At 39.9% G+C, this 26,476-nt stretch overlaps 1 protein-coding gene across 42 annotated transcripts in view; it reads right to left on the minus strand.

The window, feature by feature from the left end:
* Window positions 1–9,740, minus strand: part of LOC142250958 (uncharacterized) — a 345,599-nt gene extending 335,859 nt beyond the window's left edge. For 29 of the 42 annotated variants that reach the window (XM_075323318.1, XM_075323317.1, XM_075323310.1 and 26 more), the window contains exon 1: window positions 4,002–4,138. In XM_075323318.1, coding sequence (XP_075179433.1) covers window positions 4,002–4,083 — 82 coding nt within the window. In that variant the 5' untranslated portion in view covers window positions 4,084–4,138. Of the gene's footprint in view, window positions 1–4,001; window positions 4,166–9,506 lie in introns of those variants that run through there. The other 13 variants (XM_075323323.1, XM_075323316.1, XM_075323334.1 and 10 more) reach the window with 4 other exon arrangements.
* Between the last annotated feature and the right edge of the window lie 16,736 nt (window positions 9,741–26,476).

Below are 26,476 nucleotides of genomic sequence, written 5' to 3' on the forward strand. Positions count from 1 at the left end.
TTAGAGCTGCTCGGACTCACAAAAAATTACGACCGGCGGATCAGTGCTCAATTAAAAAGAAACCCGATCCGCTCCGGAATCCGGTGCCCATATAAGTCAATGGAGCCAGAATCCGATTAAAAACGTTGGTGGAAGGGATATGGGGATAGGAGCGCCCGCGCTATACTGACCAGGCGGTGTCATGGAGGCAAACTCCTTCTGGGTCACGTGTTTCCCTTCCAGAGCTGGCAATTCAAAATTCACGGTTATACCCGCCCACCGGCGCGTGTAATTGGTTGCAGTTAGACGCGCCCCCAACCTGAGGGGCAGCGTGTCAGCTGTCTGCAACCAATTACAGGCACCAGGATGACCGTGGGTGAGGAAAGCAGTGCAAATCAGTATGGTGAGTGTGCCAGTGATGCGATGTCAGACTCATGCAAGTCTGGCATGACATCCACCGACACGGCCTGCCTCTCTCTGAACAAGAGCGTGCATGTTCACATAAACACATGTGGCCCGCTCCTGACAAAAGAGTGGCGCTGTGTCGGTGATGCGCTGTCAGACTCGTACAAGTCTTCATATTATGGTAATTATAAGTTATAATTACTAATTTTGCCCTTCTATCAAGTAATTTCTTCTCTTTTCTCTGCTCTATGTAGAAATAATTTCCCTCTTTAACTCCTGACCCAGCTACTTTCTCCTCCCTCCTGCCATTGACCTTTGCAGTGACTCATTACTCATGCAAGGAAAAGTGACATCTTGTGCACAGAAAGTTTAAGCTAGAAAAACCCCTTCATCCCTGTGCGATTTTCCATTTTTTTTTTGTTTTTGTTTCTCCCCTTCTTCCAAAAGCCATAACTTTTTTAGTTTTCTGTCAATCTTGCCATATGAGGGCTTATTTTTTGCAGAATGAGTTTTACTTTTAAACTATTAGTTTCACCATATAATGTACTGAAAAATGAGAAAGAAATTCCAAGTTCCAAGCAATTAAGGCCCGTTTCACACGTCAGTGAAAAACACAGACGTTCTTCACTGACGTGTAAAACACGCACATGTCCCTCCGTGTTCCGTGATTCACGGCACACGTGGGTTGTCCATGTGCAATCCGTGATCCGTGATCTGTGATTGCATATGTATAGAGGGATAACTCGGGCACTCAGAAAGTCATGAAAAGTAACGAGTTTTTGATGGTTTTGATTCGATTTTTATTCATGCAAAGGTATATAGAAAAAATATATTTTGACGTTTCGGCCTTTACACTCAGGCCTTTATCAAATTTATGTTCTGTAATTTGTGATGACCAAAAAACATAATTTTGGCGTTTGGATTTTTTTTACTGCCATGCCATGTACTGATCTGATTGGGCATTTCTGAACGCAGTGATACCAAATATATGTATATTTTTTATTTTTTAACTGTTTTATTTTCAATAGGGAGAATGGGGGATGATTTGAACTTTTAGGGTTTTTTTATTTTTTCATATTTCTAAAAACTTTTTTTTTTTACATTTTTTATTTATTTTACTAGCTCCCATAGGGGATGCTATGGATCAGCAATCTGATCGCTTGTTTATTTCTGTTGATCAGAGCTGCACAGCTCTGATCAGCAGAAATACAGTGTTACTGTGAGAGCTGGCACTCTGTCGGCTCTTACAGGAAGTACATCATGGTAGCATCAGGGGTCATCACATGACCCCAAGCTACCATAGCTATCATCGGCTCCCTGTAATCACATCATGGGGCCTCCGATTGTGATGTGGAATGGCGCGATTCCTGCCTCAGCCATTTAAATTGCGTGATCTAAGTGGCAAGCACCCGCACCTGTTTGCCCCCCATGTCTGCTGTTCAAATCAGCAGACATGTGCTTAGATCACCGCCGGTTCACCGCAACAGCCAGCAGTGATTACCACAACATGAGCAATGACGTAGCATAACAACATTGGTTGTGAAGGGGTTAATCCCATGATGTCATAGATCTATTGGAAAGAGAAGAATTAACTGGGTAGAAAGGCAAAGTGAGCAATTGTAAGTACACAGTGCTATATAATATGATGATTGCAATATATTAAGAGGATAATAACTTTGATGGGAATGCTTCTTTAACTTTTATGAGCTTTCCAAATATAGTCAAGCACATTTACTCTGCTTTTTTCCCCCAGCTTCTATAGAGGATGAGAAAGCTACATATAGGCAGACACTAGTCTTTCATGACAGAAGCAGAAAATGGGGCTATGTTCTCAAGTTAGTTGTGTGTGACTTACATCTAAAAGACATGAAATTTCTAATCAGAAAATTACATACAACACGTTCTTCATATAGACTGGCAATGAGAACATTTCAAAGAAGGACTATGCAAGAAGCTTGGGGAAAAAAAAAACTAAAGTGTTCATTAAATTATTCCAAAAAAAGCTTGAAACCTCACAATGTCTCCCCACAGTTTTGTTCAGCTTTTTCCGGAGTCATGTTTGGCAATTTACTATGATAGTAAGACTATGTAGACAAAACAATCACTGATCTCGGCAAAACCAGCCAGAGAAAACACTGCCGCCAGCCAACGAGGGCGCTCAACACAGTGAAATCCTAGGTGCATTGCTCCCTGGGAAATATGCACCTAGGATTGCCAGTCCTTGGCTAGGTCCTTCCTGGAGGGATATCTGGCTAGTTTTTGTGTCGAGACTCCTAACAGAGGCTCCACTGACTTTTTTAATTTGAGTAAGACTACGTAGACTTTTAAGAAATGATATGCAGCTTAGAGCAACCATTATTTCTCAAATGTATTCCTGCAATAAGGCCCCCACAAATCATACATTGGTCCCATATCCTAACAGTATCACGGTCTAGTTTTGTGAATCATGTGCTTCAATGGCAATCGGTAAAGTATAATTTACATCACTGCTATCCAGTTCTTGCATTGTTCTCAAGAACATGATTAACCTTGGGACCAATAGACACTTATTCAAGATTGTCTTGGCAGGATGCAAATTAGAGAAGAACGATGAGGTATATTGTATGCAGAACAAACCGTGAGAGAGTAATTACTAAGAAAGGATGGTTAAAGAGGTTGGGTGGGTTATGTAATTCCTGATGGTTCCACCTCTCCAAAACAAATGTTCCCTGATGCCCTGTTTTGATTAGTATTCGATTACAGTGACTAACAGAGAGGTGGCAAACCTCTTTAAAGACAACCTCTTCCTTGATGAACTAATTTATATAACTCATGACGTTTTATGATCAGTTCAATCAATAACTCAGGTTCTTTAAGCTGCTCTTTGTCTTGGTGTCAGGTCCCCCATATACTGAGCCTCTATTCGAGCATATCGCTGTGGGTTTAAATTTATAATGCACAAAAAATAAATAATATAACAGGCTTGAAAATAACTGGAATATGTTAAAAAAAATACATCCCTACTATCCTCAGTATTCACATGAATCAAATTTATTACAAAAACAAGTTTTATTTGTACCATGTAGTACCTATCAGAAGAACGGTGAAAATTTTGAGATGAAGTCTACTTATCTTCTTTTTTGGGGCTCTGGAAGTCCAGAGATCTATTTTACAAGATTTTTACAAACAGACTCTACACCCCTTCCCCTTCAACATTGCAAGGGTTACTATAAAGTCATGAGTATCTCCTCTCAGAGTTGGATGGCATTTGTGAAAACGCCTAAGCAAAGTTTTAAGAAGGACCTAATTGGGTCGGATTTTAAAACAAGTGAGAAAAAATGAATGCCTTCTAGTGTACCTCCCTGCCCTTCACACTCTACATCTCTTTTTTTTACATAAGATCCTGAATGTCTCATGTATAGGACCTAACTGTGATAACCTAAATGGGGTGGCAGACAAGAGCACCCTGGGCAAGTAATTTAAGGTCATCTTCTGCTCCTTAACCTTTGTTAATCCATTTTTTTGGGTGAAACTACCACACATATTGTGCCCTTAAAATCAAAGGGTAATATTTTGGGCTGCAGAACAAAAAAAATCTGCTAAATATCTGGACATCATGGACATAAGATAAATTGTACCTGGTCTGAAGAATCTTGAGCTTTTCTTCTTTTTCACCAAGTAGATAGTAAAGTTTGAATTTTGCGAAACTTCAAAAAACATTGATCAATCCTGCATTGTGTCAATGGCCAACTTCTGAGCTAGTCTGGGAATGTTTTCTTGACAATTCAAAGCTAGTTCCTCAGTTTTTTTGAGTATTTTTGCCTATTCCATTTTTTTCAGGTGATTAGAACATCACAACTCAAAAATAAATTTTTTAAGCAGAGTTCCATGAACACAAAAAAGATTTCAGTGCGATCCAATGACCAGTACAGTCCCCTGATGTTATCTCTTGCATCCATAGCTTGATGAATTCAGTCCGTTCTTAGTACAAAAGAGATCCTACCCAGAACTAGAAGTACTTAATAATACTGCAACTGAGAATTAATTTTGAGTATCATATTTTATGAGACAGAACTGGAATTAAAGCAGCTCTTCAGGATCCTCCCTACCTGTGTGTCTGGCAGTGGACCAAAAATGTCTCTCTTTTCTTTTTTATTTAATTTCCTTAAGTTTTTAGTCTTTCCACCTTTACATTCTTTACAGATCCCCCCATCTACCATGTTATTAAACATATTCTTTTTTTACTTATATCATACATGGTCATTACGTCACCTTACGACTGATACCAAAATCATGTATGTGTCACGTGCATAAGGACAGACTAAAGGGCGCTTTACACACAACGACATCGCTAATGAGATGTCATTGGGGTCACGGAATTTGTGACGCACATCCAGCCTCGTTAGCGACGTAGTTGCGTGTGAAACATACAAGCGACCGCTAACGATCAAAAATACTCACCTAATCGTTGATCGTTGACACGTCGTTCAAATCCCAAATATCGTTACTGGTGCAGGACGCAGGTTGTTCGTCGTTCCTGAGGCAGCACACATCACTACGTGTGACACATCAGGAATGACGAACAACACCGTACCTGCGTCCTCCGGCAACGAGGTGGGCGTGACTTTCATTCAGCTGCTCTCCGCCCCTCCGCTTCTATTGGGCGCCTGCCGTGTGACGTCGCTGTGACTCCACACAAACCGCCCCCTTAAAAAAGAAGCAGTTCGCCGGCCACAGCGACGTCGTTAGGCAGGTAAGTATGTGTGACGGGTATTAGCGATATTGTGGGCCATGGGCAGCGATTTGCCCGTGACGCACAAACGACGAGGGCAGGTGCTTGCGTGTAAAGCAGCCTTTAGGGTCAGCTTTCTCATTTACCATGTGGCACCATGCACTTTAAATGTAGTTTTTTTCTTCGGGCACATTAAGGGTTAATTACTTCACTGGTGCAGCAGCAGACTTGCTCAGCTGTCAGTACTTAATCACTTCTGTCTGGGATATTGCCCCCTGCTTCCTGGGTATTGTGCTGGTTTTTCTATCCAGTTAGGAGCTAGCCTGTCAGCAAAGAGGATGTGGTGGTTGCTGCTGTGCTGTCTGCTGCTATTTGTGCAAGTTGAGTGTTTTTGTTCTACCTCCTTTCCCTTATTATTCCTCACCCATTTTTCCTTGATTGTTCCTGGTGTAGATTATTGGTGTCTATGAGGTTTTTTTGTTACCCCCTCTGTTGTTCTGTGTTGGTGGGTTGTTGGGCTCCATCTGGGTCAATACCCTGGGTGGTGGGGACACAGTTGTTAGGGCCTGGACAGGAGACAGGGTCAGGTTGGCAGCACGACTCTAGCTACCACTAAGCCTACTGTCGGGATAAGGGACAGGTCAGGATCCCTAGTCGTAGGGTCAACCTAGGAGCCCTGTACCATCCTATCTCCCCCCGTATCTCCCCTTTACAGAATGCCAGTTCTATGTTGGTTCTCATAAACCTTAATCTATCTCGACAACAGCATTCAGTGATAATTGATTCATCAATTCACAGTTGCCAAAGTCTTCATTTAAATTTATTAGATGGGTCCATGGCCCATATTTTAGAAAATAATACTACATTAAAACAGTCATAGGAAAAGTGTTTTCAGTTATTTGTATGTATCTGTGCATTATGAGAGGTTTAGGTTTTACCAGGCTGTTACATTATGTCTGTGTTCTTCATTTCATTTTAGGTTGCCTATATTTTCATATAAATCTGCAGGTTTTGGGCTCAGAGGGTTTTTACCTAGAAGCTGCTTCCTCCCTACGTCTGTCTCCCTGCCATTTCACTTATTACTCTAGGTCTGGGTTTTTTACTCTTTTTTTTGGCTATGTAAAATATAATTCAATTGTGAAAATGTATCTGTTAGGCTATGTGCACATGTGGCGTTTTTGTTTTGCGTTTTTTGTCATGCATTTTTCCTTGCTTATTTTAATCAATAAAAGCAAGGAAAAAGCATCCCAGCTCAGTGGACTTTTACCCAGAAGCTGCTCCAATGCTCTATCTCTCTCTCCATTTTTTCTCTAAGGGTTCTTTTCCACTTGCGATTCCTATGTGCGAGTACGATCAGATAAAACATCGGATTGTACTCGCACCAGTGTTAATCAATGAGGCAGTGTCCTCTTGCTTACTTTTCTTCGTCACAAATTGTGTTCTCGGTGCAATCGCAGCATGCTGCGTTTTGCAGCGAATCTCAGCTCATGCACCCCCATACAAGTCTACAGGAGTGTGTGAACCATCGCACTGCACTCGCATGTTATGCGACTGCAGTGCAATATATGCAGAGGCAGACAGCGGAGGAGATGGGATAAAGTGCTGACGCATGCAGCAGAGGGTCATTAACATATCGCTTCCGATGCTCTTGCATCGGAAGCGGTACACAAGTGGAAAAGAGACCTAACTCTATACTTCTTAAGGGCACTTTACATACAGTGATATCGCTATCGATATCGCTAGCAAGCGTACCCGCCCCCGTCGGTTGTGCGTCACGGGCAAATCGCTGCCCGTGGTGCACAACATCGCTTACACCCGTCACACAAACTTACCTGCCTAGCGACGTCACTGTGGCCGGCGAACCGCCTCCTTTCTAAGGAAGTGGTTCGTGCGGCGTCACTAAGTGGCTAGCCAATAGAAGCAGAGGGGCGGAGATGAGTGGGACGAACATCCCGTCCACCTCCTTCTTTCCTCATTGCGGGCAGCCGCAGGTAAGGTGATGTTCCTCGTTCCTGCAGTGTCACACCTAGCGATGTGTGCTGCCGCAGGAACGACGAACAACCTGCGTCCTGCAACAGCAACAATAATCGGGAAAGGGACGACGCATCAACGATTAGGTAAGTAATTTTGATTGTTAACTGTCGTTCGTGAGTTTCACACGCAACGTCGCTAACGAGGCCGGATGTGCGTCACAAATTCCGTGACCCCAACGACATCTCGTTAGCGATGTAGTTGCGTGTAAAGCGGCCTTTACTCTTTTTTTCTCAGACTGATCTAGCTGTGTAAGCTGTGATCCAATAGAGAAATGCATATTTTATATATACTTTTAGAAATATGGGAAATATTATCTCAGAAATCTATAACCTTGTAAAAAATATATTTCAGTTTATTTTTGAGTATCTGTATATCATGAAAGGTTCATGTTTCAGTAGATTGTTTAATGATTTCTGTATTCTTCCTTTCATTTATTTATTACTATTTCTGCTCTACAGCTGCAGGATCTGAGCTCAGTGGGCTTTCACCTTGAAGATGCTCCATCTTTCTCCCTTCTCCTTCACTTATTTCTCTAGTCTGTGTTTCTTACTCCTCTTGTTTCACACTGATTATGTCATACAACCTATAATTTCATGAAAAAATACATCTCCAATTTGTTTGCAGCAATATATAACCTTGTAAATAACAGTTACCTGTTCTGACCCCAGATATGTGCTCATGAATAAATGACTAAGAAACAGGGGAATATTACAACATTGCCGGCTAAGACTGCATTTATGGAATATTTGTAGTTTATCATCATGTCTTGGAGACACTATAGTTTGCACAGGAGCTGCATACACAAAACAATAGCAATAAGTTTAGCTCATAATAGCATCCATTGCCCTTCTCCTTAGAGTCCCAGATCCAGCCCCACCATGGCTCCAAACAATCCAGAACTTGAATAAATGTGAGGATCCAGCTCTAAACATGTGAAGTATTTTTATTGCAGATTAAGCAGTGAAAGTGCACAAAAAGCGCAGTCTACGCGTTTCAAGTGCGTATGTCATGAATCAAGAGTGCCATACGCGCTTGAAACGCGTAGACTGCGCTGCTCGTGCACTTTCACTTGATGCACTGTATTTGACATGGAATAAAAATACTTCACATGTATTTATTTGAATTTTGGTACACAAAACAATACTATATGCAATAAAGTTATTTTTCTAGAGTGGCGGAAGACACAGTAATCATCTAGAAATAATATCTGATTTGCAGAGTATAATCTGTATACGTATGCAAATCAAGATGCAGTCACTGAATGCAAATCACTGGCAAACATATCATCTAGCTAAATTTGCAAATATCTTCATCGACTGATTCTACTTTGTAGCAGTTCCAGTGATAGACCACATAATGAGTTACCTATCAGGGTGTGATCCAGCAGATAGTGAGTCTCTTCTCAGCTCTCTACTTCACGCATTGTTTGGAGCCAACAGAGGTGAGTGCGCTGAGTCTTTTCTTATTGTAATGATTTATTGAATATTTGTGCTCCAAATACTTCCTCCGCCTTCACTTCCCTCCCTCTCCTATGTTTTGCTGTCATTTCTCATTTTTCCCTTTTACAGGAATTTTAAAAACACACACACTCAAATTATCTGTTCACTTTTTCTGTGATGTTTTGTCTCCCTTACTATATTTATGTTCAATGGAGTTATTCATCCTCACAATGCTTTCCCCCTTAGGGAGAAATAAGCTTCCAAAAATGTAAAATATGTGGTTAATTTTCTTGTTCTAAACAGCTCTCTACACGCACCAACCCTCTAAACCTCCTTTCTTCTCACCTCTGGCACATGTCCTAAACATTTCTTAATTTTAACTTTTCATTTTCTTAATTGTATATTGTATATTTTTTCGATCCGACCTTACATAGAAAATGTAATTGTTTTGGTATTTATATTCCTTTTAATGAATTTAGCAGTACATTTTCTGCAATGCAAGAATCAATCAGCAATTTGTTCCGACCTCTTCTCCGTGATACTTCTGTGTGTTAGAATTAGCAAAGGCTTTACGAAACATTAAATCTTGCTGGGGTCTATGCCAGTAGAGAAATGTCACCCTGGGGGATTTTACAGGAGTAGTGTGAATTAGAGTCTTTAAATATAACTTTTTGATTTTTTATTTCTGAGTGCAGCCAGGGAAAGTTTAAAGCAATTATCACATTGTTAAAACAAATTTACGTTCGTAAGTAAAGTAACTAATTTAATCCGATTAATTTTTGCTCTCAGCTTTTATTACCTATTAGACTCTATTTTAAAAACTTTTGTTTTTATTTTATATTTTACAAACTGGAAATAAATAATATCTAACAGGTTAGTAACTTTTTCTACCCTTTTTTTTCTTTCCATAGTTTTTTGTATTCTTCACTTCTACTTACCCTTTTTCATTTCTCTCTCCTCTGTCTCTGGTCTCAACTCTTCTATATATACACCTTTCTTTCTCGCTTCCCCTCTTTCTTTTTTTTATTTTCAGTCAAGCTCCTCTATGATTTTTCCCTTGTATATCCCTTTTATCTTCCTTCTCTCTGTTCTTTAATGTTTTACGTTCCATTTTATTCGCTTTTTCTCTGAACTCTGTCTGATTCTTTCTATTTTTACATTTCCAAATTCTACAAATTTGTCTTTTTTATTTTCCACTACCTGTCTCTATTTTATTTTCTCTCCATCGCTGTTTTTTCCATTCTCTGTCTCCTTTTCTGACAGTCCTTTTTTATTCTCTTCTCTCTGTGATTTTCTTCCTTTATCCTGCTCTGTTTCTCTTTTCCATTCCATTTTTCACTTTCTGATTCTCTTCTGAGAATCATATTTTTATTTACATTCAGATTTTTCTTTTCCTATCTTTCTAATTTTTTCTTTTCTTTTTGGTTGTAACTGTAATTTTTTTTTTTTTAACCTTTTTTTGTTCTGTTCTTCTCTGATTGTTCACTTTTTCCATATCTCTTCCTCTGGATCTTTGTCATGTCCTGTCCACTTTTTCCATATCTCTTCCTCTGGATCTTTGTCATGTCCTGTCTACATTTCCCATATTTCTTCCTCTGCATCTTTGTCATATCCTGCTCTCGTTCTCTGAATTTCTTTATTTTTCCTTCTTCATCTTTCTCATTTCTTGGAATCACTTCTTTATCTATTTTTCTCTCCTTGCGCCCTTTCCATTTCTGTTTTTTTCTGCTTTTTTCATCCCTTATGGTTTTTGTTTCTCTTTCTCTTTTCTTTCTGGTTATCTCTATAATTGTCTTGTGATTTTCCTTGCTGTCTCTGCTTTTATACATCCCCTCCTCATCCGACCATCCCTTCTTGTTCTGTTTTTTTTCTATTCTTCCCCTCCTACTTTTGCTTCTCTCCTCCCCAACTCACATTGCATGTGTTTTTTCCTTTGATTCCTCTTTTCTACCATATTGTTTTTGCTCATTCCTCCTCTCTGATTTCTCATCCTCACTTCTCAGCTGTCACTCTGCAACTCTCCATTTTCTCTGTTCTTTCTTTCTATGATTTTCCCTTTTCTCATTCTCTAACTTTCCGCATGCCTGATCTTTCTTTAACTCGTCTTCGTTTTTTTCTTGCACAATCACCCCTTTCCATCTCAGGCAGATTCAATCATTTGCATTAATTTAAAATGTCACAACTCCCAGTTTCTCTTCTATTCTTTCACCATTCCTTACTTATATATCAGCTGTGAAAATCTCTGTACAGTACATTTCCTATAATTACGGGAATTGGAAAATTGATCTTAATGACTCTATTATATGCCTATCTAATAAGTTTATTGCTGTGTGTTTATATTATATTTGAAATATTTTTATATTTTTGAAACTCAATTGTTTAACTAATTCCTGGATTTCTTTTATTTTTATTTTATTAAATTAATAAAAATCTAATTTCTTACTTAATTTTTCACATCAGCTTCATTACTGCTTGCATCCATATTTCCCAATAACAAAAAAAATTAACAATAAAGCCAAAATGTCCTAACATTATAACTGATGGAAAAACTATACTGCAACTTGTATTTAGCTTATTCAAGTGACTATACTGATCATTACATTTTACATTTGTCCAACTGTGGCCAAAAATGGAAAAACATTATAAAAATGTTTTTAAAAAACAAAAGCTGTAAAACTTAAATTATTTTAGCTGAAAATTTTGCCATGAATTGAAATGTACTTTGGAAATTTAATGGAAGCCTCATGAGTAAATTCATAATGGCTTCCACATCCACAAAATTTAGCGCTAAATAGAAAAATTTAAAATCGTACATTTTTTTCAATTTTTTTTTTTTCATGAAATAAGATTAATTTTATATCAATAGTCCAACAAAAGTATAACCAGTATGATCTTACCAGCTGACAGGAGATATGTGGCTATCAGAAGGATCAATGACGTCTTTCGGACAAAAGCCATGGCAGAACCATTGAGGATCCTTGTTGGTGCCAAAGAATTAGAGCAAATTGTAAAAAACGATGTCAGCATGTTGTCCTACCTGGCTTTATGGTCTTGGTCAGAGGTGTTAACTCCATTCCAGAAAAGAGGGAGGGATCACAAAAAAGTTATTTTTTGCCCTCCGCCATCACCAATGACCAATGCTAGAAAAATGCAGGGCCTGGTTAGGTTAAAATACATTCTGGAATCTACATTTTTATTTTAGGAGTATTTAGAGGGTGTAGCTGGATAAATTATAATAGATCTACATCTAGCACTAATAGCACCTTTAGCCAAGGAAAGTCACGTTGGTGTTCGGAAATGAAGCTTTGACTTCTCATGTTGACAATGAACATAATGTAGTGTCTGATACTGTACGTAAAACATTTAGAATAAAACTGTAATATTTAGAGATGAAAGAATCAATTTTGCAAAAATCAAGTATGAATTTCTTAAAGTCTGCAAATTGAAATAATGTTCTATTTGTTTCTGACAATTTGCCTAAAATGATTGCGATTATATTCCAGATAGCATAAGATAGAGAACAAGGATCTACCCAATAGCACAACCAATCATGTGGGACAATATTTAGAAATCACTGATGACTTGTTGCCACTATAAAAGACCAAGCAGGAAATGCAGCTGCCATTTTCTGGAGAATAAAGGTAGGAGAGAAGACCTCAGAACTCAGTCAGAAAAAATATAGATGGACAGTTGTGAGGAGAAGAGGATAGATAGAGTTTGAGAATTTTCAAATTTGCTGAAATTCATCAGATTGATTAAATTAAACTTTTCATGACACATGACTTACCGATAACGTTATTGATCGTGTCAGACTAATCCCCGTCGGCTATCGCGGTGAGCTTGCAGTGATACCTGTACATGTCAGCTGATTTGAACAGCTGACATGTGTGCCTCCCAAGCACGAGTGGATCCGCGATCCACCCACACCTGTTAACCCTTTACATCGCGCCGTCAAAATGTGACAGCCCGATGTACATGCCCGCAGTGGTAAGCCGCACTCACCGCCTTCACTGGAAGTCAGATGATGTGATCACATGTAGCCAATGGTTGCCATGGGAGCACAGGGTCATGTGATGACTCATGTAGCTATCATGAGTCACCTCCTCTTACTGCTGGGAGTGTACTCCCTGCAAGAGGAGAGCAGCATTTCAGCAGATCTCAGCTGTGCAACTGTGATTCACAGGAATGAACAAGCGATCAGACTGCTGATCATTATAGTCCCCTATGGGAAATAGTAAAATAAAAAAAAGGCAAAAAAAGTTTTAAAAAATTAAAAATCTAATAAAAAAACCTAAGGCTATGTTCACACTAGAAAAATGATTTTTCTTAAGAAATTTCTTAAGAAATTTCTTAAGAGTGAAGGATTAGTGCACCTGCGTTAAAAAACGCACCAAAAACGCACCTGCGTTTTTGCCGCGTTTTTGGTGCGTTTTTGGTGCGTTTTTACCGCTGGTTGCTCCCTGCGTTATTGTGCCAATTATCTATGGCAAATAACGCAGTTAGCTGCAGAAAAGAAGTGACATGCTCATTCTTTTTCTTAAGAAAATCTACTGAAAGAATTTTCTTAAGAAAAAAACGCAGTGTGCGCACAGCTAATTTTTTTTGCCATAGGTTTTGCTGGGGAATGTCTGCAGAAAGGTTACAAGAATTTCTCAAGAAATTTCTGCAGCAAAAATGGACCAAAAACGGAGGTAAAACACGCTGTGTGTGAACATAGCCTTAAAGTTCAAATCACCCCCCATTCGCCCCATTGAAAAGGAAAGCGTTAAAAATATAAAAAAAATACACATATTTGGTATTGCCGCATTCGGAAATGTTTCATCTATCAAAATATAAAATCAATGTGATCAGTGAATGGCATAGTCGCAAAAAATTCCAAACAACAAAATTATGTTTTGTAACATTGCAAAACACAATAACAAGCGATCAAAACGTAGCATCTGTCAAAAATTGTACTGTTAAAATCGCAAGCTCGAGATGCAAAAAATAAGCCATCACTGAGCCCCAGAGCTGAAAAATGAGAACGCTATGGGTTTTGGAAGATGTAGCAAAAATTGCGCCACTTTTTTGGACAAACTTGTAATTTTTATTACCTCCTTAATTAGAAGTAAACCTATACATGTTTGGTGTTTATGAACTCGTACTGACCTGAGGCATCACACTGATACATCAGTTTTACCATATAGTGAACACTGTGAATAAAATATCCCAAAAACAATTGTACGATTGCACTTTTTTTGCAATTTTTCCGCACTTTGAACTTTTTTGACGTTTTCCAGTACATTATATAGTAAAACTCATGGTTTCATTTAAAAGTACAACTCATCTTGCAAAAAATAAGCCCTTACATAGCGAGATTGACTGAAAAATAAAAAGTTTTGGCTCTCAGAAGAAGAGGAACAAAAACAAAAAACAAAACCGGAAAAACTGAAAATCACCCAGGGGTGAAGGATGTAGACCAAAATGGCATTCTTATGCTCTAATATCTTTCCATATCCCAGAACAAATTAAACATACTGTAAGCAAAATGAAATAAAAACAATTTATAGTTACACTAGTCCCCCATTGAAAACCTCTGTAAAGTAATCAAGAAAGATGGATAGTCACAAGCCATTAAACAAAGAACTGCTTAAATTTTTGCCCCAGGATTTGCATAAGGGCACCCAAAAGCAGTGTGAAAGACTGGTGGAAAGAATCCCAAGATGCATGAAAGTGGTGATTAAAAATCATGGTTATTGCCTACAATTTAATTTTTTTCTTTGATCTTTTCCCTCGACCACCAGACTAAGAGTTCCACACTCTGCCTTCAAGAAACTATTGATCCAAAACTCTACTACTGAACATACAATTTCCCAAATTTACAATATCATATCTTTACCTGAGCTTAAAGATTTGTGGTTTGTTAGGGAATGGGAAAAAGAGTTGAATGCTCCCTTCCCAGAGCGTGAGTGGGAGAAGGCCTTCCTATGTGCACATAAACTCACGATGGCTTGTAAACTGCAGGAGAGGAACTATAAAATTCTCACTAGTTGGTACAGGTGCCCCGCTGACCTAAGGCGGTTCTACCCCACCACATCAGATAACTGCTGGAGATGTGAGACAGCCAAGGGTACTATGTTGCACATATGGTGGGACTGTCCTCCGATTCACCAATTATGGAGTAAAGTTTTTGAGATCTTTAGTCATATCTCAGGAGAGCAACCTCCCATTTCCCCTCAAACGGCCCTTTTGTCGATGTTGCCAGGGTCCTTTAAGACTATCAAAAGTGGTCTACTTAAACACTGTCTCTCTGCCACTAAGTTTATTATTCCAAGGCGGTGGAGATCAAGGGAAGCCCCAACCATAGCGGACTGATCTCTGGAGATGGACTATACCGGTAGAATGGTAAAGTTATCGGCCCAGAGTGAGTCCGAATTTTAAAGGTTTTTCCGAATGTAGCAGGAATGGATTATGTTCAGAGAATCCTCTGACTTCTCGGTAGTCCTTGGACGTGAAGTTGCCTTGGATCGACCAAGAGAATAGGAAGATTGGCCGTAGGGAGTGTCCAATGGCGGGGAGACCTGGATATGGCTCTGCCTTTGTTTGTAGTCCTACTGTCTTTTCATGGTCAAATAATACATGGCACCCTCCTCGCACCCCCTCCATCCCCCCCTTTTTTTTCTCGCTCTCCTTCTTTCCTTTCTTCTCTTTGTCTTATTTCCTTCTTTTTGTCTTTCTATCTCGTTCCTTCTTTTCTCTGTAGTAATTTCTACATTCCTCTTTGACTTACATTAAAAAACAGTTTCTTTAAATATTAGCAACTATTTTGATTGTTTTGTGAACACTATATGCGACACTTATGTCCTAATGTTCGCCCATGCTCCTAGTTTTGTAAGATACTTAAGTTCATTTGATGTCGAAATGGGGCGAACTATTTTTAGTGGTTCACTTTCAATGTCTTAATGTTGTAATAGCACTTACCCAGTATGTGTTCTACCTTGCTGTTGATAAACCTCAATAAAAGCTTTTTGGAAAAAAAAATAAAAAATCATGGTTATTCCACAAAATATTGATTTCTGAACTCTTCCTGAGGTAAAGGGAACCTGTCATCACTTTTTTGTGTAAATCAGATTTTATTCGAATAAAGAACATGTTTACAAGTTATAGGATAGGCAACATATGATATACAGTAGAATAACTCAAATCTTGGAGGTAATAAGTAATACAACACTTTTCTACTTGCATAATAATTCCTTTGATTACACACTTCAGGTCAGACCATCATCACCCATGTAATAGCTTTGCTTTGGAGATAAAGTCCACTGGGTGACCAACAATCCGACCCCCATACAAAAATGTATGCAGCCTCGTTTAGAAACAGGAGGCAACGTAGGTCACCACTTTTTTGGCATATAAGCAGCAGCCACCACCACCGGGCTCTTATGTACAGAATTCTAACATGCTGTATATAAGAGCCCAGGCCGCTTTGAGAACATAAAAAACACAATGGCCCTAGGAGCTGTGAGGTGATGGTACTGTGAAGGATTCAAACATTCAAATGAACCAAATATCAAGAATAAGAGATAATATCAATAACCAATGTCCAATATAATTAATTGAAAACAAATATGGGCACAATGACCCAGAGCCCACTCAATAAACTCCTGCGGTCCCTAGACGAAACCACCCAGGGACCGCAGGAGTTTATTGAGTGGGCTCTGGGTCATTGTGCCCATATTTGTTTTCAATTAATTATATTGGACATTGGTTATTGATATTATCTCTTATTCTTGATATTTGGTTCATTTGAATGTTTGAATCCTTCACAGTACAATCACCTCACAGCTCCTAGGGCCATTGTAGGGCCAGGAGGGAGAGACGACGTGGAGCGGGGGCGCCAATTGCGCAGGCTCTTAGGGCGTCGACCTCCGCGGCAAGGTAGGGGTGGATCCAGGGCATTGTGAGGGTTAGCTTCCCTCCCCCTCCCTTGTGGTTGTTTTAACATTGACATTTTTGCATTTTTGGTAGGATTTTTGATTGGTTTTGGAAGGTTCCCTTCCCTTTTAATCGAATTATATTAAAATTGAATCTTAGGAGTTTTTCTTTTTTTTCTACTTTGAAGAACCTAGAATATAAGACATAAAAAGTGTGAAACAACTGGTATTTCATTCCACATGTGTTACCGTATTTTTCGGACTATAAGACGCACCTGACCATAAGACGCACCCTGGTTTTAGAGGAAGAAAATAGGAAAATAAAACTTTAAGCAAAAAAATGTGGTCATGACACACTGTAATGGGGCGAGGATCTGCTGCTGACACTGTTATGGGGGTAATGTCCCCAAATTCTCTACTAAGGTACCCCATCCTGGTAATGATCCTCCTGCATTGTATATGATCCTGCTATAAACCCCCATCCTGCTCAAATTCCCCCATCCTGTTCATATACCCCCATCCTGTTCATATACCCCCATCCTGTTCATATACCCACATCCTGTTCATATACTGCCATCCTGTTCATATACCCCATCCTGTTCATATACCCCATCCTGTTCATATACCCCCATCCTGTTCATATACCTCCCCATCCATCCTGCTCATATACTCCCATCCTGTTCATATACTCCCATCCTGTTCATATACTCCCATCCTGTTCATATACTCCCATCCTGTTCATATACTCCCATCCTGTTCATATACTCCCATCCTGTTCATATACTCCCATCCTGTTCATATACTCCCATCCTGTTCATATACCCCCATCCTGCTCATATACTCCCATCCTGCTCATATACGCCCATCCTGTTCATATACTCCCATCCTGTTCATATACCCCATCCTGTTCATATATCCCCCCATCCATCCTGCTCATATACTCCGATCCTGTTCATATACTCCCATCCTGTTCATATACCCCCATCCTGTTCATATACCCCCATCTTGTTCATATACTCCCATCCTGTTCATATACCCCCATCCTGTTCATATGCCCCCATCCTGTTCATATACTCCCATCCTGTTCATATACTCCCATCCTGTTCATATACCCCCATCCTGTTCATATACCCCCATCCTGTTCATATACCCCCATCCTGTTCATATACTGCCATCCTGTTCATATACTCCCATCCTGTTCATATACCCCCATCCTGTTCATATACTGCCATCCTGTTCATATACTCCCATCCTGTTCATATATCCCCATCCTGTTCATATACTGCCATCCTGTTCATATACCCCCATCCTGCTCATATACTCCCATTCTGTTCATATACTCCCATCCTGTTCATATTCCCCCATCCATCCTGCTCATATACTGCCATCCTGTTCATATACCCCCCATCCATCCTGTTCATATACTCCCATCCTGCTATATGCCCCCATCGTGCTCATATACCATCCTGGTATATGGCCTGTATCCTATAGCACAGAGAAAAAAACCCCAAACATTTATACTCACCTGTTCCTCACTCCCTGCAGCACCGATCATCTTCCTCACAGCGGCAATGACCTGTGTGTATGGAGCCGTTCCCCTGCAGTACGCGATGTCTTCCTGTCTGTGCCGATCAGCTGACCAGCACAGATCACCTGACCGGCACAGACAGGAAGACATCACGTGCTGCAGTGGGACGGCTCCACACACGGGGACGGGTGAGTGTACTGATTCACTGCACCCCGCGCTGACGCGTGGGGGGCAGTGAATACAGCCGCACATGATCACTCCAGGCTGTAATTGCCAGGGGTGATCATGCGGACCGGCTCTTTACTATGCGTGCGTCCCCGCTCGTCCTCCCGTCCACCTGTCAGCGCCGGCTGCAGCGCTGAGAAATGGGCGGGAGGATGGGCGTGCATATGTAATGAGCGGGTCCACGTGGTCACAGCAGGCTGCTACAGCCTGCTCGTGCCCCCGATGACCCGCTCCACCGCAGCACCTCATTCCCCGCAGCCACAGTCAGACCATAAGACGCACCCCCAACTTTCCCCCAACATTTGGGGGGAAAAAAGTGCGTCTTATGGTCCGAAAAATACGGTAATTCATAGTTTTGATACCTTCAATGTGAATCTACAATTTTCAGAGTCATGAAAATAAAGAAAACTCTTTGAATGAGGAGGTGTGTCCAAACATTTGCTCTGTGCTGTATATAAAAAGAAAAATCAGAAAAGCTGAAAATTTTGCAGTGATCTCTTAATTTTTGCCAGAGCTGTATGTATATATATGTATATATATATATATATATATATATATATATATATGTTTTTCCAAGAGTGGCAGTGAGACTGTAGAAAGTTTGAGTGGTGGAGGCGGAGTTGGGTTGGAGCATGAGCGGAGTCTCACGGGGGCCCAAACATTTTGCCAGTATGGGGCCCTAAAATTCCTAGTGGCGGCCCTGACTGAGACCTCTGAAATGTATACTTTGGCTTGTCTGCATCCAGCTTCATATTGATATTGTGACCAAATATTGGTAATTATGGCCATTCTTTCTTTCTCTAAGGTGTTTGGGTTTGATGTCCTTTTTCGTGAATTAGGAAAATATTTCCCCTATTTCTACATATGACTTAAAAAAAATAACACAAAAAAAACACCATTTTCTTTTAAGTCAATTTGTTATTTGTTGAATTACATTTCTTATATATTCACATTGAACTCATCTCTTTTGTTATCAGAGCGTGTAACATGCACATACTTTGTACTGTATCTTCATGACCCCCAACATGTTATTTACTAATCAAAAAAAACCTCAATCTGAAAAAAAAAGAAACCAAAAACTAGCAGAAACCTAAATCCTCTGGTTGAAAAAAATAAATAAAAATAATGTCAAATAATAATAAATACAAACTAAAATAATAGCTCTTAAGGTCCAACATAATATATCACAAGAACGATAGTGTGTTAGATAGGCTGCAAAGCTTGATAAAGACTATTTCATTCTGTTCTCTCCATGACTCTCTTACATATGAGCTAAAGCATTATAATTACATTCATTAATACAAATTTACGATCAACCTATGTTGTAATACCACATTGTCTTAATTATTATTTATGTTTTGTTAATTGTTTAAGTGGATTATATAAATCCATTTATAGCCTATGAGTCACCTTTGTTGGGTCATTACACATCTGATCTCCGGTCTGTATGTGGATTGTGTTTACGTCTTTATTTACCAAAAGACGTCCAGTGCCTAGGGCGGCTCTTTTGAAGAGGAGACACCAGTTCCCTTTAACGAAACATGGTCTACATGGCAGCGATATGAGCAAGGCTCATGTTGTTATTTGATTGTTGGATCAGCAGTCATTAAGGATTTTTGTCTGCTACTCCAGTACTCAGTCGATCTTACGCACACAACGGCAAAGACAAAAATGTATGGCCTCACCTCAATTCATTGAGCAGTCTTTCGAGCAGAGAATGGTTGCTCCTGCTTACTGATGCTCCATTAAACACATGTTGGGTGTTAAGATTTATGATGCTTTATACTTTAAATCCTTGTCTCCATTTTTCCTAAAAATTACTTTTTCTCCTCTAATGTCACATATCTTTTAATTCCACTCCTATTGCACTGGTAAACTATACCACCCAAGTACTCTGCGCACAGCAATGTGATCGGTGCCATCTACTCCCTCTTAAATTTCTTGCTGCTTAAGCAAACACTAATGATGAACCTATTATACTATGAGGCCCATGGAGGACTGTGGGCTAGAGATGAGCAAATCTTTGGAGACTCAGTTCACTGGCCGCAAACGAGCCTAGCTCTATAGGCTCGAGCTTCACACAAACCCCGGATCAAGTCACTGATTGGCAGTTTGAGTCTCCGCCCACATACAGCCAGACATAAGCAGATCCCTTCCGGGGGAGGGCGGGCAGGCTTTTTCAAACTTTTCTTTGTTGCACACTACATGTGATCACGCTGTTGTTACCCCCAGTGCAAGCCATTCAAGCACTGCAAGCGTCTTGCACAAGGCGGAGCACCAATCGTACCTGAGCACAGCTTTGCTCATGCAAGTTTTGTTTACACGTAAAGCATCTGAACCCCGAACTTTGATTTTTAAATTTGGTGTTCGGTTCAAAAGCCGAACCTTAGGTTCACTCATCTCTACTGTGGACTAACCTAGATTTCTCCATTTTCTCTTACAACTGGGTTTGTAGCACTAATTGTAGACTACGACAGTTTCCTTTTTAGCCAGAAATAGGGTCGGAAATTGGTACAGGTGTGATGGAAGGGGCTGAAGGGCCTTGTTATTGACAAAATAGGGACCAGAATTACCCACTTTGGAGCAGGGCTTACAAACATTCTTTTTGGCCCTGAGACATCCCCGAATTTGCTGGAATTGTTTCTGAAAAATTCAATCCCAACAATTACTGGACAGTAGGTAGCTATGGAAGTAGAGTATCTGTACATATATCAACTGTGGCGGAGACTAAACATTGCTGAATGATCCTTTAGATGACAGTACCTAAATATTTTCTAGCGTATTAATATAGACATCTACTGTCATTGTTTTGCTATTAGTATTATCATAGCTCATCTCTAACATTTTAATTTAGTTTTATCTGTTACAGCAGAATAATTTGCATCATGGGAGTTTACGTGATTTATGTGTTTTCATACAAATTAAAATGTATTCATTTTACTTGGGCATCGTACAAGCGATGCTGGTTTCCTTTTGTTGCTGGAGGCTCTTATTTTACATACTAATAGTAAATCAAACACAGTGGAAATGCAGCAACTGAAAAAGTCTTAAAGGGAACATGTCACTGGGTTTTGGGCCTATAAGTTGCGACCACCACCAGTGGGCTCTTATATACAGCATTCTAACATGTATATAAGAGCCCAGGCCGCTGTGTAGAACATAAAAATCATTTATAATACTTACCTTAATGGTCGCTGCGGTGGAGTTGGGTCATACGGGCGTCTTTGTTCTCCGGTGACAGCGCCTCCACTTTTGGCCATCTTTGTCCTCCTTCTGAAGCCTCAGTGCTTGACGCGTCCTAAGTCATACACACTCGCCGGTCCCGCACAGGCGCACTACAAAACTTTGATCTGCCTTGCTCAGGGCAGATCAAAGTGCTCCTGCACAGGACCTCAATGCCGGCGAGTGTGGATAACGTAGGACGCGTCATGCACACGGGCTTCAGAAGAAGGACGACAAAGATGGCTGAAAGAGGAGGCGCCGGTACCGGAGAACAAGTCGACCATATGACCCAACTCCACCGCAGCGACCGTTTAGGTAAGTATTATAAAGTGATTTTTACATTCTACACAGCGGCCTGGGTTCTTATATACAGCATTCTAACATATTGTATATAAGAGCTCACTGGTGGTGGCCGCAGCTTATAGGCTCCAAATCTGGTGAAAGGGTTCCCTTTAAATCTTCTGCATATATTACATAACATGTAGGTCCTGAGTCTGGGGTATGAGCGGATACAGATTGTAGAACAACCATGAGAGTGAAAAATGAGCAACAAAGATAAACAGTATATGCAGGACAGAGGTATAACTAAAAAAAAAAAAAATTAAAACCTCCATCTTTGACAGATGTCTTCATCTAGCCACAAATTGTATTAGAAAATCAAATGTCACAAGATACATATTCAATACAATATTAAAAAAAAAATACAAAAACCTTTGACTTTCTGCAATGCACATTACAACCATGGGGAATCCACATATTCAGACATATAGCATACACATCTCCCAACAGAATATCATAGAATCATGTTTTTTAAGAGCTTGCACCCTTCAATGTGGGATATGTTGCGTCCACAGGAATGGTAATAAATAGAAGATCTGTGCTGTGGAATGTATGAGACATTTCTATGTTGCATTTAGAGCTGGGTGGACTCACAGGACTGTGACCAGTGGGTTCATGTTCTCTTTTTATTAAAATTCGTATCCAGTCTGGAATCCAGCCCCCATATGAGTCTATGGGGAACAGAGTCCGGAGATTAAAAATGTTGGTAGAAGGGATAGGGGAATGGGAGCAAGCGCGCTGTACTTAGCAAAGCTCCGGCGTGGCTGTACGCTGCTCCCAGGCCTCACATTCACTTCCTGGGCAGCTAATTACTGCTCATACATATGCACTGCTTTCCCCGCCCACCTGTGCCTATGATTGGTTGCAGTCAGATGCATCACCAGCCTGAGTGCCAGGGTGTCAGCTGACTGCAACCAATCACAGGCACCAGGACAGCCGGTGGGTGGGGAAAGCAATGTAACTGAAGGAGCCCGTACACTCTATCATCCACCGTGAGTCTAGAATGTATGGGCTCATTCTAGATATGACATAATTTGTCACGTGATAGGGGGGCATGTTCAAATTGCAGCCTGATGTTTTCTTGATGGAATAAACATTATTTTTCTAAGTTCATGTGGGCATGGAGTCGTGTATAATAGATGAGGGGGATGAGCAGATTTCTGCACCCGCGATGTTTCCTCCTGTGCTCATCCTGGGCCTCCTGGTTTATGATTCATGAACCAGGAGGCTCAGAACAAGCAGATCCCTGTGCCCACCATGTTTCCTCCTCTGCTCATCCTAATCCTTCTGGTTCATGATTCATGAACCAGGAAGCTAAGGACAAGCAGATCTCTGCGCCCGCAATGTTTCCTCCTGTTCACTATAATCAAGCAAAGGGGGGGCTTCGGCACCCGGACACCTTTGAAATCGCACGAATACGGACCTTTACAGTCCGGGTCCACCCATCACTAGTTGTGTAACATTTACATTTATAAAAATGTTTTTTTATGTGTATATATATATATATATATATATATATATATATATATAAAATGTATGCCTATTAAACTTTATGATCTCACAAACATGCTTTATATCTTACTACTGGGGTTTTTTTCTCTAGATTTTGGGTTAGTTCACAAAGTCTATTAAACATTTTTATTCTTTTTTATTTTACTCTTTAAATTTGGCAATAAAATGAGAAAAGAACTGGGTCAGACAACCCATGTAGCATTTGAAGACTTGTATACACAACATTTACAAGATTTTTTTATATAGATTATTTGCCATGGCTGCTTATTTTACTGTAAGTTTATTGGAGCAATAACAATGTTATAAAAGTCTACATACCAATTAAAATGCCATAACAATAATTTAATTAGGAATCTAAGTGTCATTAGAATCTAGAAAATTATATTCTCCTGGTTTTGGAAGGAGCAGGGATCCAAGGGTTATCTTTTATTTTATGTTAAAATTATACTTCACGACAGGCATGACTCAAACAAATTGGGCAGAAACTGTAATTGGAGATTCCACTAATTTCCCAGTTAAATGGCCCCTGTTGTTTCAACAAACTGCATAAATCAATAGTAAAAGTGAATGTAAGAACATTTGAATTTTATATTTATACTTTTTTTCTCCGCTTTTGAGCTACCTTTTCTCTTTCTCCTTGTATCATAACTCATCTTTATTTCTAAAAACAGCTAAGATCCATCTGGCTGAAGACAAGAATGACTTCCAATTCACTAAGGCATCAGATTACAGCTGCCTATTGAAGTGTATGGAAGAGGGAGGAGAAGAAGGGAGAAGTACAGTGAAAGAGAGATAGTAGCTAGTCTCAATCTACAAGTTGTTTTCTTTTTTTTTTTTTTAAATGAAAAAATAAAGAAAACCTAAAAGTTCAAATCACTCCTATTCACCTCATTGAAAATAAAACAGTTAAAAAAAAATAAAAAAACATACACATATTTGGTATCACCACATTCAGAAATGCTCGACCTATCAAAATATAAAATCAATTTAACTGATCAGTACATGGCGTGTCAGGAAAAAAATTTCAAATACCAAAATTACGTTTTTTTGGTTTCCCCAAATGTTTTTTTAAAATGCAATAACAGGCGATCAAAACATAGCATCCACACAAATATGGTATAGTTAAAAACATCAACTCAAGACACAAAAAGTAAGCCATTACTGAGCCCCAGATCCCAAAATATGAAAATATTACAGGTCTCAGAAATTGGCACCAAATTTTTGGGGACAAACTTTTGAATTTTTTTCAACCCTTTGGATAAAACTAAAAGTATACAAGTTTCCTATCTTGGAACTCTAAAGGCTGCTTTACACTCTACGATTTATCGTGCGTTCGCATGAGCGATCTCACCCTCCCCCATCAATTTGTTGCCCGTGTCGCACAAAGTCGTAAACCCCCGTCACACGTACTTACCTTCCAAATGACCTCACTGTGGGCGGCGAACATCTACTTCCTGAAGGGGGAGGGACGTTCGGTGTCACAGCGATGTTATATAGTGGCCGGCCAATAGAAGCGGAGAGGCGGAGATGAGCGGGACGTAAACATCCCGCCCACCTCCTTCCTTCTGAATTGCCGGTGGGACGCAGGTAAGCTGCAGTCCATCGTTCCCGGGGTGTCACACGGAGTGATGTGTGCTGCCTCGGGAACGATGAACAACCGGAGCACAGAAGGATATTTGATTTTTAGAAAATGAGCGACGTGTCAACGAGCAACAAGAAGGTGAGTATTTTTGCTCGTTCACAGTCGCACGTAGCTGTCACACGCTACGATATGTCAAACGATGGCGGATGTGCGTCACTAACGACGTGACCCCGATGACATATCTTTAGATATATCGTAGCATGTAAAGCGACCTGTACCAACATGAGGCATCATACTGACATGTTAGTTTTACCCTACCTATCGTGAACATGGTAAATAAAATAATAAAATATCCCCAAAACAATCGTGCTATTGCACTTTTTTTTCCGCAATTTCACCGCACTTTGGAATTTTTTCCCGTTTTCCAGTACACTATATGGTAAGACTAATGGTTTCATTCAAAAGTACAACTTGTCCCGTAAAAAAATAAGTCCTCATATGGCAAGATTGACCGAAAAATAAAAAAATTATGGCTCTCGAAAAATGGGAGCAAAACCAAAAAAAACCAGAAAATCGCCCAGAGGTGAAGGGGTTAATTAAAGGGTCACCAAACTTATGCTGTTATACAAGATATATAACACACCTTCAGAACAGTTTCATAAGAGAATTGAATATAAAGAGTTATGTATTAATTAACTGAGCTTATGACAATATGACTACTCTATATCATGCGCTGGGAGACGTTTTAACGACCTAAACAGACATGAATTGTGCATAAACTTTGATCGCGCTGATTACAGAGTGTTGTAATTTGAGGATGCATAATCTAAATTTGGAGCTTCCGCTCATGATTTATGTGAGCTACAATCACCTGGAGAATGTTGGTGAATGGTGAAGCATCTTTGTCAAATAGCGATCCGAAATATTTTCAAAGTTGAGAAATCCGGTGCTTCCGAAAGATGATTATTCTCTCACAGGTCGCAGGTTCGCTTTATTTGTTATAGCTAGAAATCATTAAATCATAAGGATTTTTACAAAAAAAAAATCAAAATCACAGCTAACTTATTCTCTGCCCCAAGCATAATAAACAGATGACGTTAAAAAATGAAATAAAATCAACACCCAACTCAATGCTCACTTCTCCTGCCATCCTTGCAGCTCATTGTCTGTCTGGTCATCAATGCGTCTTCTTTTCCCCTATCCTCGTTGTGCACATCATTTTTGCCTTTCATTCCAGCTGGCATCTTCTGTCACCACGAGACCTTAGATGTCACTGCAACTGAGCACCACCCCCACCCCCAACTACTCCCATCTCCATCAGTCAAACTGCAGACATGCTTAAATGAGAGGCAAACATTCAAATAAGGCAAACTAGCAATTGGTCAATGGAAGAATCAATGCAAATGGAAAAAAAGGAAGTCCTAGCATCTATAATACTGTCAGAATTCTCATGAAGTGGGCCCAGCCAAGAAAAAGTTTACGGCAAGTGTTTGCTAAATGCAAACCGTAATGTGTGATGAAAAACTAACACTGAACATCACCCTGAAAGCACCATGCCCACTGTCAAACATGGTGGTGGCAGCATCA

The sequence above is a fragment of the Anomaloglossus baeobatrachus genome, chromosome 9 (assembly GCF_048569485.1).
Source record: "Anomaloglossus baeobatrachus isolate aAnoBae1 chromosome 9, aAnoBae1.hap1, whole genome shotgun sequence".
Taxonomy (NCBI): Eukaryota; Metazoa; Chordata; class Amphibia; order Anura; family Aromobatidae; genus Anomaloglossus; species Anomaloglossus baeobatrachus.